This window comes from Loxodonta africana, chromosome 3 (genome assembly GCF_030014295.1).
Source record: "Loxodonta africana isolate mLoxAfr1 chromosome 3, mLoxAfr1.hap2, whole genome shotgun sequence".
Taxonomy (NCBI): Eukaryota; Metazoa; Chordata; class Mammalia; order Proboscidea; family Elephantidae; genus Loxodonta; species Loxodonta africana.
Window position 1 is genome coordinate 164,466,301 of NC_087344.1, and position 17,624 is coordinate 164,483,924.

Sequence of the window (17,624 nt, forward strand, 5' to 3'; positions counted from 1 at the left end):
CAGAAGAGCCTACTAACCATACAACCAACTTAAACACACCAGTTAACTCCATTCACTTCATACACACATCTTATTAGGGAGGGCAGGGGACTGGGCTTGACTCTGCTTGGAGGGCAGATCAAGGACTTGAAAAAGTCTTCTCTTCTAAGAATGGGTGATGGAACAAAGCTAGGGAAGTCTAAGTATGTAAGTTACACATCATAAGAACTGAGTGGGGTAAGACATAAATAGGAGCATAGTTACAGACACAAACTGTCTATGCTTAATTCAAGGACAGGTCATCCAACCCAGGATCTGTTTGATATAGTGCACCAAAGGAGCATGTTAGTGCTTCTAAAAATAAATAAATAAATCTCTAAAATGTCCCAAACACTTTCCCATGTTCTTTTTATTAATCCTAATGAACTGAACGTTTTGGGTTCCTTCCCTTTCATTTCCAAAGCCCACATCAAGCCAGTTCCTAAAAGATTATTAGGCCATCCCCTTCATCTCTAGCCCCCATCATAGCCTTAGCCAGGGATCAGGGACCCAACTCACCTCTAACCCAAAAGATGTCAACCCAGGAAAATGGCTCATTTACGTAACAGAATCAGCCAGACTATACTGCTAAAGGACATTTATAAGTAAACACAAGGGCCAAAGTGTGCTGAATCAGATCAATAAGTCTAACTCACTGGTCAGTGACTGAAGAACCAGGTATCAGGGTTTTCTGGGGACACTGGCCTTTTGGTGCAGTGACTCACAAGCTTTCATAGTTCATGAACTTCAGCATAATATAAGACTCCCAACTTCACCTGTATCGTTACAATCCCACTTAGAATTAGGGGGTAAAAGAAACCTAATAGGCTACCTTCCAATGAATGGAAACCTAGAAAACATAGTATGAAGAGTATATAGAATCAGAGCGAGAGACTATCTGATTCATTGTACAGCATAGAAAGCTAAGGCTCAAAGAAATTAAGCGACTTGTTCAAGGTCATGCTGTGATGTAAAGACAGAGCTGGGACCAGAACACAAGTCCCTTGGCTACGAGTCTAATGCTCTTTCCACTGCATCCACTGCCTCTCAGAGTGATGATGCTTCAGAGAAGACCCATCCAAGAAGCTATGCTACAGACATAATCTTATGTAAATGCCCAGAGCACTTGGACACAGCCCTTGGCAACCACCTGACTGTACTAATAGAAGCTATACTTTGGAAACAACCATCCCCTGGTTAAAACCAGCTATGGACTATCAATTCTGTCAGATATAAATGAACAAGTGAATAACCAGTTGTCTTCAAGTTGATCCCAACTCAGGGCGACCCATACGTATCAGAATAGAACTGTGCTCCATAGAGTTTTCAATGGCTGATTTTTTGGAAGATCACCAGGCCTTTTTTGCCAGGCAGCTCTGGGTGAACTTGGCTATCCAACCTTTCGGTTAGCAACTGAGCACATTAACTACTTGCACCACCCAAGAACTAGTGAATCGTGGAGGCTAGGGAAAAATACTCAGGTTTTTTCAAATGCTCTCTTCTTAGTGAAGAGGGGGCTAGGACAGTGACATTTCAAAGCATACTGTTAGCTATTTTATAGTCCTTTTAATCTTCACTACAGCCTTCTAAGAAGCCTTGGTGGCGCAGTGCTTAAGTGCTCAACTGCTAACCAAAAGGTTGGCAGTTCAAACCCACCAGCCGCTCCACAGGACAAAGATATTGCAGTCTGTTTCCATAAAGATTACAGCCGTATGGGACAGTTCTGCTCTGTCCTATAGGGTCACTATGAGTCAGAACCAACTCGATGGCAATGGGTTACAACCTTCTAATGTTAGCGAGTCAAGTAAATAAATCCTTGATTCACAGAAAACAGGCACGAAGAAGCTGAGTGACTTATCCAAGTTCACATGGCAAGTAAATGGCAAAACTATGATTACAATCCAGGGCTTAGACATCTTATCCTGGGGTTTTCTCTCCACATCATATTGCATTACTCTGAGGCTTGCTTATATTTTTAATACCTGGATTTCCAGGGTGGCGATTAGGGGGAGGAAGCATTCCATTCGGAAACACCCTGAACCAGGACCTCCAGAAGCAAACTCTATATTATTTCTCCTTCATCCTCTATTTTCAGAAATAGTGTCACGCTCAGGACTAACTGCATAGAATCCTGTTGAAAAGACCAGATGTTCTCAATGGCAGATGAACACATGCTTTTTCAAGAGGGAAACACTGATACCTAGAGATTAAGACTTACTGTCAAAAACATATATTAATCTACAATCACACAGGAATATAAAGCCAGCAAGTAGGAAAGTGAAATTAGGAAAAACAAAGAATTTAGATAGAAATTAAAGTGGACAGTTAGTGCTGATCCATGATTAATAAAAGTCAGCTCGTGACTGTGCTGAGGTATTTTATCCAGTGTCAAATTAGGATTCCAGTAGTCCCCAGATCATGTCACTCACTTGTATACAGGCAGGGAGAATGTACATGGAAACATTACGCACCTTGATTTTTTCTTTGCTTTTTTCTTTAACTTTTTAGAGGTAGTGGTTGAAATTGAGCTAAAACTAGATTTTGAGGTTATCAATGGAATCCAGTGATTGAGGCTGTTACCAGGTAATTGGAAAGCAGGAAGAAACCAATGCAATTAATCTAAGGCAGTATTAGTTTCCCTTCTAAACTATAGTTGGCATGGTAACTGTGACAAACAGGAACCTGAAAGGCTTTATTCTCCCTTTCTGGTTTCCTTATGAAATCTCATCATTTGCAAAGAGCTTTAAAATGACTGGACAAAAACTTTATTATGAGCCGTGACCCTTGGAGCCCAAACAGCACCCTGAAGAGCACCATTAGAGGAAGTAGCTCTCAGAAAAAGAAACCGCTTTAAAGGGGTTCCTTTCGAGTCTTGTTATCTATTCAGGATGTTCTACGTTTTTCTCATCAAATCTGGGGTTGACATTTATCTTAGTAGCTTACTTAACTACACTGGATGATGTCACTCTAACCAGTGTAGGGCACAGACCCAAGTCCTGGGAGGCTCCATGGACCAATGGACTATTTTACAAACCCGGGCGGTGGGAGGGATGGTATATTTTTGATAATCAGACATTCCAATGTAATGTTTTCCTTAGAGGTCACCCCCCCCCATTAATGTTACCGTGAAAACATCAAGTGTGTTCTTTTCTATTTTCATATAATAAATGGGCTTTGCTTACCAACATCACAATGGCAAAGAAGAAATATACTGTACAAAACTGCAGGAAGATAAACATGTGAAAACTTTCTATGAAAAAAAAACAACCCCTGAGTTTCCTGTCGTCTTTTTTTGAAACTGTAGTGCGTATGTTAAAACATGTGTATCATTTACAGTATTGAGTCGTGTGCCACTGCTGGACCTGATGTATCCAACCTGGATTAAACAATGTGCCACAAACCCTGAAATGATTATGAATGTTCATTTTAGTATTGTCTTTCCTTCCAAAGGTACTACGGTATGCTAGGAAACAGAGACTTTCTACCCTGCTAAAGAGAAGTCACAGGCTTGCAGAAGGGTGCTTAAAGGTCTTGTCTACCATTCCCTCCCTGGCCAACGTGGTGACTCCACACGTCCCTGACGGTCCTCGCCTGCCTGTAGGCTTTAGTGACGGGGCTTCACTTCCTAACACTTGATTCCACGGTCAACAGCTCTATTTTGAGGCCCAGCCCTGTATTATGGAAAGAAAATCTGCCTTTGTGTGTCAGTCTTGGTTCTACTCTGAGGCAGCACCGACTGTATACTCCTTCATCCAAGCCAACTCTCAAACTAGGAAAACTCAAAATTAAATGTTTTCCTGGGTACAGTGGAACGCTTTGGCATTGGATGATGGAGGCTCAAGTTTGGGTTCTATCGTTTACCTGTATGACTTCACCCCAGTTACCTTCTCTTAGTTCCAGTTAGTTTCATCTTAAAAATGGAAGGGATCAGATGAAATATCTTGCAGGTCCGCTCTAACCTGAAAGTTCCACGATTCTGATTTAGGTGGTGAGAGCAGTAAGCACTTTTCTGTTTCACCCTAGTGTGGCAACAACAATGCAAATCTTTTTGACTTCACCACCACAAGCAGATCCCAGTGAAAACGGTAACAGAACTGGATACGTAAGATGCCTCAAGGCCCTAGGGGTCGGGCTGCGAAATTCATTTCAATCACTGATGCTCACACCCTTATCACCCACTAGGTGTCACTACAGATCCATAGCTCAAATAACCTGGTGAAAAAGTAACTAGAAACCAGATGTTAGTTGAGCATCCTGTTCATTAAATAGCATGAATATCAAGTGGGACAACTGTGCTTGCTCAGAGGTTCCGGACGGTAAACACAATCTACCAAAACGAGAACACCTTGTGGTGGAGTTCCAATGTCCAGCTACGACTACCAAAACTCTGATTTTACTTTTTAAGACTGAAAATAGGTTGATTTGAAGACCAGTTATCTTCAAGTGGACTCCAGCTCGTGGTGACCCCATGTGTGTCACAGGGGAACTATGCTCCATAGGGTTTCCCATGGCTGATTCTTTCCAGGAGATCACCAGGTCTTTCTCCCCACGTGCCTCTGGATGAACTTGAGCTCCCAGCTTTTCGGGTAGCAGCCAAGCACATTAACCATTTATATATTTTTTATATCACCCAGGGAGTTCACAGGTTTACTTGGGGGGGGGGATCTAAAATTTCAAAGTACTCCCTTGCCTCCTACAGGCTGATTTACAGCACTCTTAAGTCCTGTTCAGTTATTTTTAGTATTCAGGGGCTGAAGTTTACCTTGAAACCATGTGTTTTTAAAAGGTCAATACTGCAATACGTAAGCTACTTTAGAAAATATTACTCTTAATTACCTAAAAGAGTAATTTATATTCTAGTTCTAAGTCACAATTATCCAATAACTCTAAAGCAGGTTCCCAAAGATCTCATTACATGTCAATACTGCTAGCCCAATTCAAGCTTAACACAAAAAACTCCAATAAGGCATTGATTTTAAAGTATCACAAAATTCAGAAACTTAACCAATTCACACTGGTCCTCATCCAAATTGCCTGACTTTGTAAAAGACTCTATAAATTTGATTATTCTTTTTGCATAGTAGAAGTTTTCCGTATTATTCATATAATTAAACTTTAGAACTGGAAGAGACCCTAAATTCTTCTAGACTCATTTTATTAATGAGAAAACTGGACTCTGAGAGGTAAAAAAAAAAAAAAAAAGGTCATAGCAGAGTGTTCTTTCCACTATATCACTGTGCATTCTCAGGTAAGTTTACCTTGAACTTAACTATGATTCCTAACAGATTATGGGGACATGCACCTAGACTGACAATTCTCAATAGTAATTTTCCACACATACATGGTCATCCACAAAAAAACACAGGTATTTCACATCTACCACTATAACTACCTCCCCTAGTTGAGACAGCAAAAACTGACATTTTCCTAACAAATGTTTATAGCAAGTGAAGCAATCAGCATTTTTTAATATGCATATGCTGACCTCCAGTTTATTTTTCTATTAAAAAAATGCAAACACAAAATAAGACAAACTTAAAGAAAATCCAATTAATTTCAAGATTAATGGGTAACTTCATCTCTAATTAAGATGCAGCACTATCCTAATTAAAATCCCCCAGCAATGACAAACTGTGAACTTCGCTGTGTTATGGGGGAAAGGTAGGAAAAAAAATAAGAGGTAAGTTCAATTATAGAGCAATGACAGGATCTTATTTAAGTGTATAATTAAAGTCTCAACTTCTTAATGGCATACTGGACCTAATTATGGATTTGCTATCTAGTGTTAATTAATTCATTCTAACTTGGCAATACGTGCACAATACTGATACATAAAAGTAAAGCCAACCAACCGAAAAGACAGGCATCCAAATTACACAGGAGTTTAGGACTGTTGCTATGTGGGTGTTGGACACTAAATGACAATGACTGTGGGTGTTTGCTGTCCGCCCTGGAGAAAAGTGTTTATACCGCCTAGACCATAACTTACACAGGAAAGAAGAGCTTTCCTTTTAAAAAGTGAAAACACATCTCCACACGTAAGGGGATTCTCTCACCACAAATCCACTTCACAGAAAGGTTGGGAACCAAAAGTTTAATCATAAAAGGACTGCTGCAAAGAAGTGAAAGAATACACAACTTCCAGTTACATTTTTCTAAATCACAATTTACAGATGCACCATCTCAGAAAATGACTGCTCCCTTTGGATCCTAGAATTAAGAGATAAAAACTGGGAAGAAATTTCTAGAAGATACAAGATTAGGACACTCTGTGGGAAAAGTCTGACAGAATGAGTTCCAGCTTCCATGAGATACTTAAAACCAAGAGCTAGGACTTTCTCTTAGTCTACCAGCAAAGCAGGCACCTGGGTGGTGCAAATGGTTTGTACTTGACTACTAAACAAAATCTTGACAATTCCGTGGAAGAAAGGCCTGGCCACTTCCCTCCATAAAAACTACGGCCAAGAAAACTTGATGGAGCAATTCTACTCTGGCACACAAAGGGTTGCCATGAGACAGAATCAACTTGATGGCAACGGGTTTGGTTTTGGTTCACTAGCAAAGCAGGGCAGTTCTTAACGAGTTCCATAGATGAGTTTCAGCTGGTCTAGGAATCTCTTGAAATTACATATACAATTCTGTTCATGGGAGGAGAAATTTCCTGGGGAGAATCTATAGCTTTCTTCAGATTCATTAAAGGACCCAAGAGCCAAGAAAGACTAAGAGCTGCTCCTCTACCTGAAGAAAAACAAAAAGAAGACAGCCGCTGATGATCCTTAGCTATTTAACGCACAGTAAAAACATAGACAGCTTTCACCACCCCAAAGACAAAACATATTCAAAAGAGCAATGACAAACATGTCAACAAGGTTAGCTAAATTTGTGTTTTTACTGGAAACAAATATTTTTAGTGGAAGCAAACAGCATCAAATCAGGTGTTTGGGGGAAAGTTTGAAGCAATGTTTAAATACTCCTTCCCGCCTAAACCTAAGATTTTCCAATCTACTGTGCTAAAAAATCCTATCTACAAGAATGCATCTTTGTGGAAATGGAGCCCAAGCCTTTTGTAAAGAACCTCACAGCATAAACTTGTATTACTTTCCAAATCTCGATTGTTTTTATTTTTTTAAGTAAGCAGTGGTACGTCTTTTTAAATGTTTGCTCTTGAAATGGCTTACAGAAAATGGCACTCTGGAACCTTAGCTCTATGTCCCAAAAATTCTTTCAAGAAACTGGTCCATGAAGTCTCTTAAATAAAGAGGATAATAAACCGGGCCTAAGTCAAAACGATCTGAAAACCAGATGTGTCCCAGTGGAAAACCTCAGGTCTTTTCAAGTTCCTCAAAAATGCCACTGTACAGTAGAGGTCAAGAAGGGTAGACGGCCTGGTATTTTCTGATGGCCCCAGGTATATCCTATAATCGCTGGTTTCCACGCATCATTTCTTGTAGATAGATGGTATTCATGTGATAGGCTGCCATCCAGTTGGGATGTCTCTGGGCATTCCAGTAATACGACTGAGAAGCAGCAGCATAGTACTCCTGCCACGCCCTGTAGTAAGCTCTCCAGTACTCCTCGTAATCCTGATAGGTATCAGAAAAACTCAGGTGTGTCTCCCTGCGGTAGTCATACCACCCGTCTTCTTGGGGCTCTGTCTGCAAACGATAGGAAGACCGCCTGGGAGGGTTTCTCCGGCTCTGCTTAGCTCTCTGGTTAGCCCCCTCTTTGTGCCTTGCCTTTTTTTGGATTTCAGGTGATTCTTGATTAGGGGTGTCATTTTCATTCTGAGATTGCTCCAAAGAGATATGGCCATCCACAGGAGTAGATTCAGAGTCTTTCAGCTGAGCATCAGAAGAGCCTTCCACGTATGACTTATTTCCTTTGCTCTGGGAAGAAGTCCGGGAGCTGTAAGAATCACTGTCACTCTCAGAGTCTCCAGATTGGCTACTACTTGCCACTATCTGCACTCTCTCTTCAGCACATCTCTCTCTCACAAAGCCATTCTGAAGATTTCCAGTCTGATCCCCAGGACCTGTGTAGTGCCTGATGATTTCCACAGGTTTCTCTAACCCCTCTTTGATATAGTGCTCATAGTCCTCTACCAATTCCGCGAAAGTCAAAGTGCACGGCAGGTGGGTTTTAAAGGAAGACAGACATGGAATTTTAGGGAGTGACACAGGTAAAGCTTCTTTGACCTGATGCTGACTATCGGTAGAGTTTTCAACAGGGGTCTGAGCAGAATCCTTTACTTCCTCTTCCGGTGGTATGGCACAGCCCAGTTCTTTGGGTGATGTCGCTTTTTCTATGATTACACAGTCGGAGTGGCTTTTCACAGGTAGCTTCTGTTTGGCATTACTTTTTGATCTGGCTGATGCTGCAGGGCCAGAAGTAACTCTAGATGAAGCCATTTGGTTACCATGAGCTTTAGGAGTTTGAAAGGTTCTCTCTATTTTTTGAATTTGCTTTTTTAGGGTTTGGGTAGGCACACTTGCTAAGTCATACGCATGCATGGCAGCTGTAACTTCTACATCCCAATCCAAACATTCTTCCATCAGACCAGGAGGAATGGGATCTACAAAAAGAAAGAAAAGAGTATTAAAATTCTTGTGCTGCTACAGACCAGCACTTTCTGAATGGCTTCCTAAAATTTTCCATGGTCAAATAAGCTTAAGAAACATAATATACTAATAAATCTAAGACATATATTAGTATATGAAAAGACCTAAGCAATCCTGCAGTAAAGAAATTTGCACGGAAACAGACAAGATCCATCCTATCCTCACAAGCAATATTCTCCCCTTGAAAAAAGCTCAGTGTAGGAGTGATGTACAGGTCTGCGGCAATTCTCCCAGCTCATCTTTCCTCTAGCCCCCAGCCCTTCCCTTTTATCTCGCTACGGCTGACAGCAAAACAAGATAATAGAAAATGGACAGCACTCCTCCAAGCTTATCAACAGGGAAATATTACAACTACAATTCTGTACCCAACTAAATCTGCCACCCTATATCCCAACAGGGAGAAATCACTGCCCTCAACAGTGGGGAGAAAGCCTTTAGAGGGGAAAAAGCCTGGGTGGCTATGAAGAGCTGTGGTACCAATGGCACTTTTAAGTTTTTAAAAATTTGCTCACTCCAAGCCCCTAAGTTTTCTACTCCAGCCAGGTGTGACAATATGCCTCCACCTGCAAACTGAGACCTTTCCAAAGTGTGATGAATTTCAGCCTTAGACAGAGGATATACACAGCTCCTGCTTTACAAAGATCTTGCCTATCCACTGTTGCTGTTGGTGCACCATATATCTGTGCCCATTATTAATCCCTCAGGTCTGGACCTCTGGCCAGAACTCTGATTCCTATCAAAGTGATATCCCAAATTCTGGACCCCCTGCTTAGCTGGGCCTATGTAATACAGGCCTACTTCTCGCCTAGTTCTGCCTCCAGAAAACTCATTTGAATAGTCTCTTACCACGTAAGTTTCCAGTCCAATACAGACCTAACACCATGAATATCATTCTCTCATGATTTCAGGGCTCTATTAACATTACACAATGGCAAATTTCACTTTTAATCACTAGATGTTATGATTCTACCACAAGGACATTTTAACTCTGCTCTACCAATTTTCAACTTATTTTTTCCACGCTATAATCATGTGACAGATCGCCAATATACCACTATTATACATAGAGAGAACCGGTGACATACAGTTTTAGAACAGACAGACAACCTAAAGACCATCTGTTCTAAAATTTTGTAAATCTGGACAATAAGCTTAGGGCAATTAAAAAGATATGTAAAAGACCATAAAATGAGTTTTTACAAAGCCAGAACTACTCAGATCCATGACCACCAGATGTGTACTTAATCTATTTTTATAAAAATAAATTTAAAATCCATAAAATGTTATTATGTTTATTCAATAACTATATAATATATCCCATATTCTAGGTCACGTATATACTATTTACATATACATTTTTATATATATGTATACAGACATATGCATATATACACTAACAAGCACACATTACCATGTATAGCAAATAAACCATTAATTCTATAGAAGAATTTCTAGGGTTTTTGTCTGTTTTCAAAAGGTCATTAATAGTTTCAAACTTGCATTGTTTCCAAAATGGCACTTAAAAAGCAGTTTGGCAAATGATTCACTAAATTCTCTCAAACTTTTCAAAAACAGTGTTCAAACTGAAGATACCGTTCTATCTATAATTCCTAGGGTGACAAAGGAGAATAGGGCAAGAATTACTTTCACAACAACATAAAAGAGAGAAAATATTAAAGAATATAAAAGAATAAAAGCAAGTTGCAGTCACCAACTAAAATGTAATGCTAATACAGTAGTAAAATTGTTTTCATTTTTCATGTGCCAGCAGGACCTGGCAATCCTATCCCTGCCAGTTAGCTGTACAACAGGCCTTGGGCAAATTACTTAATGTCTCTATGCCTCAGTATCTTCATTTACAAAAAGTAGTTACTAATAGCACACACTTCACAGGCTGCAGTGAGAATTAAATGAGTGAGCATATATAAACTACTTGGGATGGCACTCTGTATTAGTTATCATGATCTCTATCATCATTATTATTTTGATGGCAAAATGAAACACACAAAATATACCTGGTAAAGGAAGAAGGTTGAGGTTACATTTTTGAGCAATTTTCATCATCATATTTTCTTCTTCTCCCCGACAACAATAGGTTACTGTCAGTCCTAATGTACCTAAAGCACAGGCGAAATGTTTAGTAGTAAATCATAAATGACACTCCAAGTCCACCTGTCACATTATAGATTCCTCCCGCCTTAAAGGAAGCACCCAAATTTTTTCCTTTTTTTTTTTACCAAAACGACCGGCTCTGCCAATCCGATGCATGTATGTCTCCCAGTCCAACGGTACATCCAGATTTACGACCAGATTCACCTTCTCGGCATCAATCCCACGGGAAGTCTTAAATTGAAGAAGATAGCAATTGTTTGCATTAAATGTAACATGGCTACCACTGCCAGTATCCCCCATGAAGCACTATATTCTTCAGCTATAACCAAGACTCGGATTAAGAACAGGAGGATACTTAAGAGCAGAGGAAAAGGAAATTCTCTTCTAACAACTAATTTAAAGAACAAAAATGGAAATATTAAAGACTTTTTAAGAAAGCACAAATTCTAGCACTGGAAAGATGATTATCTGCTGGTAGTCTTGTTAGATACACCCACTTAAAACAGAGAAAATCAGTGCATCTGATAACAGAACATATGGCAAGATGGATCAGTCACCCAACTGAACAGGAAATTTACCAAATCGGTAGAAATGAGGACTCGGCAGTGAAACTGCTTCAGTTTAGCCATAGCATCAAGACGCTGATTCTGATTCATGCTCCCTAAAAAGATCCAAAAAGCACGTCATATATAACAGCTAAGCAAACACACATTTATCAAATCCGCAAAAGTCCTAACTCCTACTCTGAACACTTTAAATATACCAAGCATAGTTAATCCTGTTCTGTGCAAACCTGGGTTAAGACCTAAAGTCAGAATCTTTAAAAAGTTTTTAGGCAGTCAACTTAAAATTCAAAAAACAATTTTAAATTATAACCAAACTATGCCTGTTGCTATAACATTAATTGTATGATACAAAGCTGTTACACATGAGGTGCAGCCAAAAGTTCATAAAAAAAAAAAATTGCTATCATCAGCCATTCACAAATTTGGTGTTGAAGTGTGATCTATAGTCAAAATATCTGTCCATCAAAAAATAAGTTTTCCCAATATTTCATGATATACTATGATTTAACAAGTTCAAGTTCAGGTAAAAACTAAGTTGAAACACCAAAAAAAGAGCCCCCCCCCCAAAAAAAACCCTCTAAAATATTATCACTGATCAAAAATTAAGTCTTTTATTCTTATTCCAAAACCAAACCCACTCCCCCTTTGTGTCAATTCTGACTCACAGTAACCCTATAGGACAAGACAGAACTGCCCTATAGGGTTTCCAAGGCTGTCAATCTTTACAAAACAGACTGCCACATCTTTCTCCCACAGAACGGCTGGTGGGTTCAAACCACCGACCTTTCAGTTAGCAGCCAAGCACTTAACCACTGTGGCCACCAGGGCTCAAGATCATTCCTATTAGGCAGCAGTAATAATTTGACTTTATGGCAAGAACTGATTGACTTTTACCTTCCACAAGATCATAAAACAGTTAGCATTCTTAACAATGATTATGTAAAGACGCAAAACACATTTCTCTTAAGGCAAGGTTGACAATCTTTGTTTTATAAGATTATTAAGTTCTTCGTGGATACCAAACTCGAATTTGGAACACCAGTTTTCTAATTATTTACTATGCACTCGATTACTCCTTAAAAACAAAACAATACATATATATTATGTAAATATAGTTACATCTGTAACTATATATAAGGGGCCTTGGTGGCACAACGGTTAAGTACTCAACTGTTAACCAAATGGTTGGTGGTTCAAACCCACCCAAAGGCTCCGAGTTAGAAAGGCCTGGTGATCTGCTTCCATAAAGATGACAGCCAACAATATCCTATGGGGCTGTTATACTCTGTCACATGGGTCGCTGTGCGTCAGAATCGACTCAATGCCACCCATCAAAAACAAATCCAAATGAAGATAAACCTGAAATTTCCTTTACTCTGAAATCTCAGTGTAACTCATGAGACAACTCATAAAGCAGTATTTCTTCCTCCTGACCTTGGAGGCTTCAAGTCAGGATATTAAACCAAGGTTAAGGTAAGAACTTACCTGAAATGCACTCAGCAGGAAAGCCTTTCGAAGAAAGGATATCAGCCAAATGTTGTGCTCTGTAAGAAACAGAAAGGGTTATAATTTTATAAATAATTACAAGCCCACACCTAACCTTTTAGTTCACAAGTTACCCAGATGACCTTTAAAATTACATTACCTACTGTGCAAATTAGAAAAGACTAAGGCTTGATTAAATGGAATTCTGCTGAACAGTTCCTGTAAATGTTGAGCCTTTTCCTCAAAAATCTTATGGGCCAAAGGGTATGAAGTAACAAGTTTATAATACTGCTTCAAACCTACAAAGAAGTCAAAAGACTTCAGTTAAAACAAACAGAAATTATACATATTATCCTCATAGCAAATATGAAACAGTCGTAGCCAACTGGGCAAGGGAAAGCTCCAGAATATTATGAATGACAAATCAATAATTTAAGTATCCAAAATCTGTACACACCTATGAGACTCGGATCACTGGAATTTAGTCTTACAAAAGTGGGATCTCTCATGTACTTTGTCAAAGCATTAGCCAAAAATTCAGGGTAAGTGGCTGATACTGCCAACATCTGCTTACTAGCAGGCAAAGAAGAATAAATCCAACTGGAAAATAGAAGAAAAACACCACTGAAATTATTCAAACCGTAATCACCACATGGAAAAGTTCAAGATAGGTAACTTTGGAGTGCCACTTTAATAGTCATTTTTCTTACTTTATTTGCTCCTGAAAGCTGCCTTCTTCTAAAAGTTTATCTGCTTCATCAAGAATAAAAAGACGTACACTGGCTGGGTGCAGGTACTCAAGTTCTATGAGTTGTTTAATTCTGCCTAAATTTCAGAAAAAACACACGTGGAAATATTTATGATGCATCAAACTGGCGTAAATCTTAGCCAAATCTGTTAATCCATTCAGGCTGTACTGCTAAAATTTCCTGACCCAAATCTCATAAATGCATTTACACACGAATTTGAAATCTTAAGTTCTGATCTTGCCTCAATCCATTTATTTTTCCTCCCATTTCATCACTAATATGCATGGAAAAGTAACACCATCCTGCCAAGACCTGAATGCTAAGGTACTGAATGCTAGATTCTGAGTAATCCACAATCGAATGGTTAATAAAGAAGTCAAACGATAATCTGAATCCAAGGCTTAGAAGAGCCTCCTGGAGGGTACCTCATCCCTCCTCTCCTCAGAAACCTACCCCTTATGTTCTTAAATATCTGTAGGGAAGATTTCATAAATGCTATTGGTAATCCAGCCATGTGTCTGTATCTCATCGGTCTAATGCTCTTCAAATGTAATCCCAAAATAATGATCACAGTCATCAAGACTTCCATATCCTTACTGTTATATTAAAAATGTTCAGTTCTTTAAAAGCCCCAGATATCAACAGGCTTTGACATCTCACCAGGAGATCCAACGGCAATGTGACACTTTTTAAGTCTGGTTTTGTCTTGTGATAATGGAGTGCCTCCAATAAAGACATGACACTCTAAGCCTTCCATTTTGATTCCAATGGCCATGATAACAGAATGTATCTGTACAGCAATTTCTCTTGTAGGAGCCAAAATCAAAATCTAAAAAAAAACATAAAATATACCTTTAACAAGTCAGGGAATAAATACATATGACTGGCACATTAATTATATGACAAACTACTACATAACCATTTAAAATGATGATTGAGTTTTTACTGGCAAAGGAAAACATTCCATTCATCCATTTACATATTCATTCAGCAAATATTAAATGAGAACCCACTAAGTGCTAGATGACATACTGATGCAAAAAAGCCAAACCCGTTGCCGTCGAGTCAATTCCTACTTATGGTAACCTCACGTACGTGTTATAGAGTAGAACTGCTTCATAAGGTTTTCTTGGCTGTAATCGTTATGGAAGCAGATCACCAGGCCTCTGGTCTGCGGCACCACTAGGTGGGTTTGAACCATCAACCTTTAGATTAGCAGCCAGGCAAAAACTGTTTGTACCATCCAACATACTAATTGCTAGGAGATCACAGTTAACAGTATAAAGCCCTTGACCTCATGATACTTTCATTCTAGTATGATAAGATGGTATATAATAAACATATATAAATAATGGCAGGTAATAAAAAGTGCTACGAAGAAAAATCCAACAGCAAAAGGGATGGAGTCATTTTCACGGAGTAGTCAAGGAAGCCCCCTCTCTGAAGCTGACATTTGAGCAGAGATGTGAATATACAGCAGAGTAGAGCTGGCTGTGTGACACCTGAGCAAGAGTTTTCAGGAACAGGGCAGCAAATGCAAAGGCCTAAAGATGAGAGTGTTCTTGGTGTGTTTGTAAAATGGCAAGGAGGCCATGTGGCTGGACAGAATTGGGGGAAATGGAGCGGACGACAGAGATCTAGCTCCAGGGGGCTAGATCATGAAAGGTTTTGTGAGCCACGGTGAAAACTCTGCCATATAACTACTGAAAAAGGAGAAGGTTAAATTACATGTTCTCAATTATGAGAAGGAAAAAAATGCTTACAAATAAAAAGGACTAGAAGAAAATATGCCAAAACTGTTAACAGCAGTTTCTCTCTGGGTAGGTGAGATTATACATTTTGTTTCCTGGTATTTCTGCTAAATTTTCCCAACTTTCCATAAATGCCCATGTACAGCTTTGATGCAAAAAATTATGTTATATAATTTTGATAATACAAAGACCTTAAATTTTAAAAAAGAATCTTATTTATGGAAATTATGCACAGTTTTGACACTTAACCTGCTGCCAGAGTGCTCACTTTCAGCAGCCAAAATGGCAAATACACCTTAGTCCACAAGTAGAAAAGCCCAGGTCATTGGGTAGTAGAAGGATTTCCTATGAGTAGCATCAACCAGGATTCAGTAGGTAAAAGGTAAGACTCAAAAAGCTTCCCGGATAATGTATATATGAGTATCCCTGGTTAAAAACAACCGTATTAAAGGATCATCGTCCTCAGATATACATAACTGAAAATATGAAATAAAGTCTGTCATAACTGCTATGCCACAAACTAAGGATGCCATCTGCTGCACCTTTGTATCCCCAGTGCCTGACATACTGTTTATACATAATATGGGCTCAACAAATCTTTGTTGAAGAAATGACCGCACCTCCATGCCAAGCCTGAATTGTCTGTTAATTTGAGTAAAGCGGTCTTAGAACTATTCTAAGAAAATCCAGAAGATGGGAGATCAAGATGATAGATTCACAGATCTTTAAGAACCACCTGGCGTTACCACCAATTATAGCCAGAGCATCACATCACCATGAATCAAATCAAACGCTAAGTCTCGCCTTGCTGCAATCTAGTCAGCAAGTAAAAGAACAATGAATCCTTGTCTGTAGTCTTATGTCACGTCAAAACCGACACTCATGGTTGGCTTACTCTGTTTATGATGTGGTAATAATATTCCAAACTTCAAAGACCAATAAGGTATCCTTGGTAACCATCCACACCAGCACCACTCAGCAGCCTTAACGTCTCCTTTACTTTCATAATTTACATACGGTTTAACTCAATCATTCATCTGAGTCCTCGGAGCTAAACTCACCTGGGTACTTAAGTTTTCAAGAACAAGAGAGTCCAAAGCAATGGTGGAGAATACACAGGTTTTCCCAGTGCCTGACTTAGCTTGAACAATTAAATCTGAGAAGGAAAAATCAACAAATTGTCACCAGCAAGTACTAACTGAAGGAGCTTAGATACCAACATGAAATGGGAGAACTAGAAAGGGTCTCCACAGATAACCTAGCTGGGACCTGCCATTTTCAGTTTACCATCAAAAATGCACGAGGCCATATTCAGAGCCATCCCAGGTGTGTCTGAACCTCTACCACTGTTTAGCCTCTCAAGCTCAGAATCACGAGCCAGCGCTGGAAAGGGCTCTAGCTATCTTCAAATGCAAAACCGCCCCTTTTGTTTTACAAAAGGGGAAACTGAGGCTCGAAGGCGTGCGGCACCTAGCCCAAGGCCGAGCCCTGCCCAGGCGGCCGACCTGGTGCTCCTTCCCGGTCCTCGCCGCGGGCCCAGCTGCTGCCGCCCCTCGGGCCCCCCTCCTCGGCCCCGTCCGGCCTCCCCTGGGCCCCCGCCCTCACCGAGACCGCAGCGCCCCAGCGGGATGGCCTTGAGCTGCACCGGGGAGGGCCGCTCGAAGCCGGCCGCCCGCAGGCCCTCCAGCACCGGCCGCGACAGCAGCAACGACTCGAAATCCGCCGGCTCAGCCAGCAGCACGTCCCCTGTGCGGGTCCGCGGGCCGCCGATGTCGTGAGCCGTCCGCAGGCTGCGCGCCGGCCCGGGGGCGGGCTCCGGAGCCGGGACAGGCGCGGTCACACGCTCCTCCGGTAATGCCGTCTCCACGGGAGCCGAGGCCGCAGGGGCCTCAAGCGCCGCCGCCATGGTACACGCGCCACCAAATCTCGCGGTACTTGAGAAGAGGCGGGGAGCATGAGAGCGAGGAAAGAGAAAACGTTATTGGCAGTCTTCCAGTGACGACAGTAACACGCCCGGCCTTGGACAGAAGAGGAGGGATGGAAGCCGGAGGCTGGGAAAGACTCAGGAACGACAACAGAAAAATGTGGCCTGAGGAAGGCGGGAAGTGAGAGGAGAAGGAAGATGAGGCTACCGGTGTGTCGCTGCCTTCGGCCTGCAGAGGGCGCCACGTGCTCACGGTGGGGGCGCCGTCCCGCCTCCCGGCTTCTTCTGGGTGGGTCCGCCCAGTCCCGACCGAGTGCAGCCGCCCGCACAGCCCTGTCTTTGTGATGCGTCCGGTGCGTCACACCTCGCCGCCTCTGAGCCTCCGCTGGCTGTTCGGTCAG

The 17,624-nt window shown here is 40.9% G+C and overlaps 1 protein-coding gene across 1 annotated transcript; it reads right to left on the bottom strand.

Annotated features, from left to right (window-relative positions):
* Positions 1-7,105: 7,105 nt before the first annotated feature.
* Positions 7,106-17,389, bottom strand: DDX20 (DEAD-box helicase 20). The gene is made up of 11 exons (XM_064282416.1): positions 16,905-17,389; positions 16,361-16,455; positions 14,209-14,377; positions 13,510-13,624; positions 13,257-13,399; positions 12,960-13,098; positions 12,800-12,858; positions 11,327-11,409; positions 10,874-10,979; positions 10,652-10,753; positions 7,106-8,590 (listed from the first exon to the last, which is right to left on the bottom strand). The coding sequence occupies exons 1-11, from the start codon at positions 17,203-17,205 to the stop codon at positions 7,434-7,436; spliced, it is 2,469 nt and encodes an 822-aa protein (XP_064138486.1). The 5' UTR covers positions 17,206-17,389; the 3' UTR covers positions 7,106-7,433.
* Between the last annotated feature and the right edge of the window lie 235 nt (positions 17,390-17,624).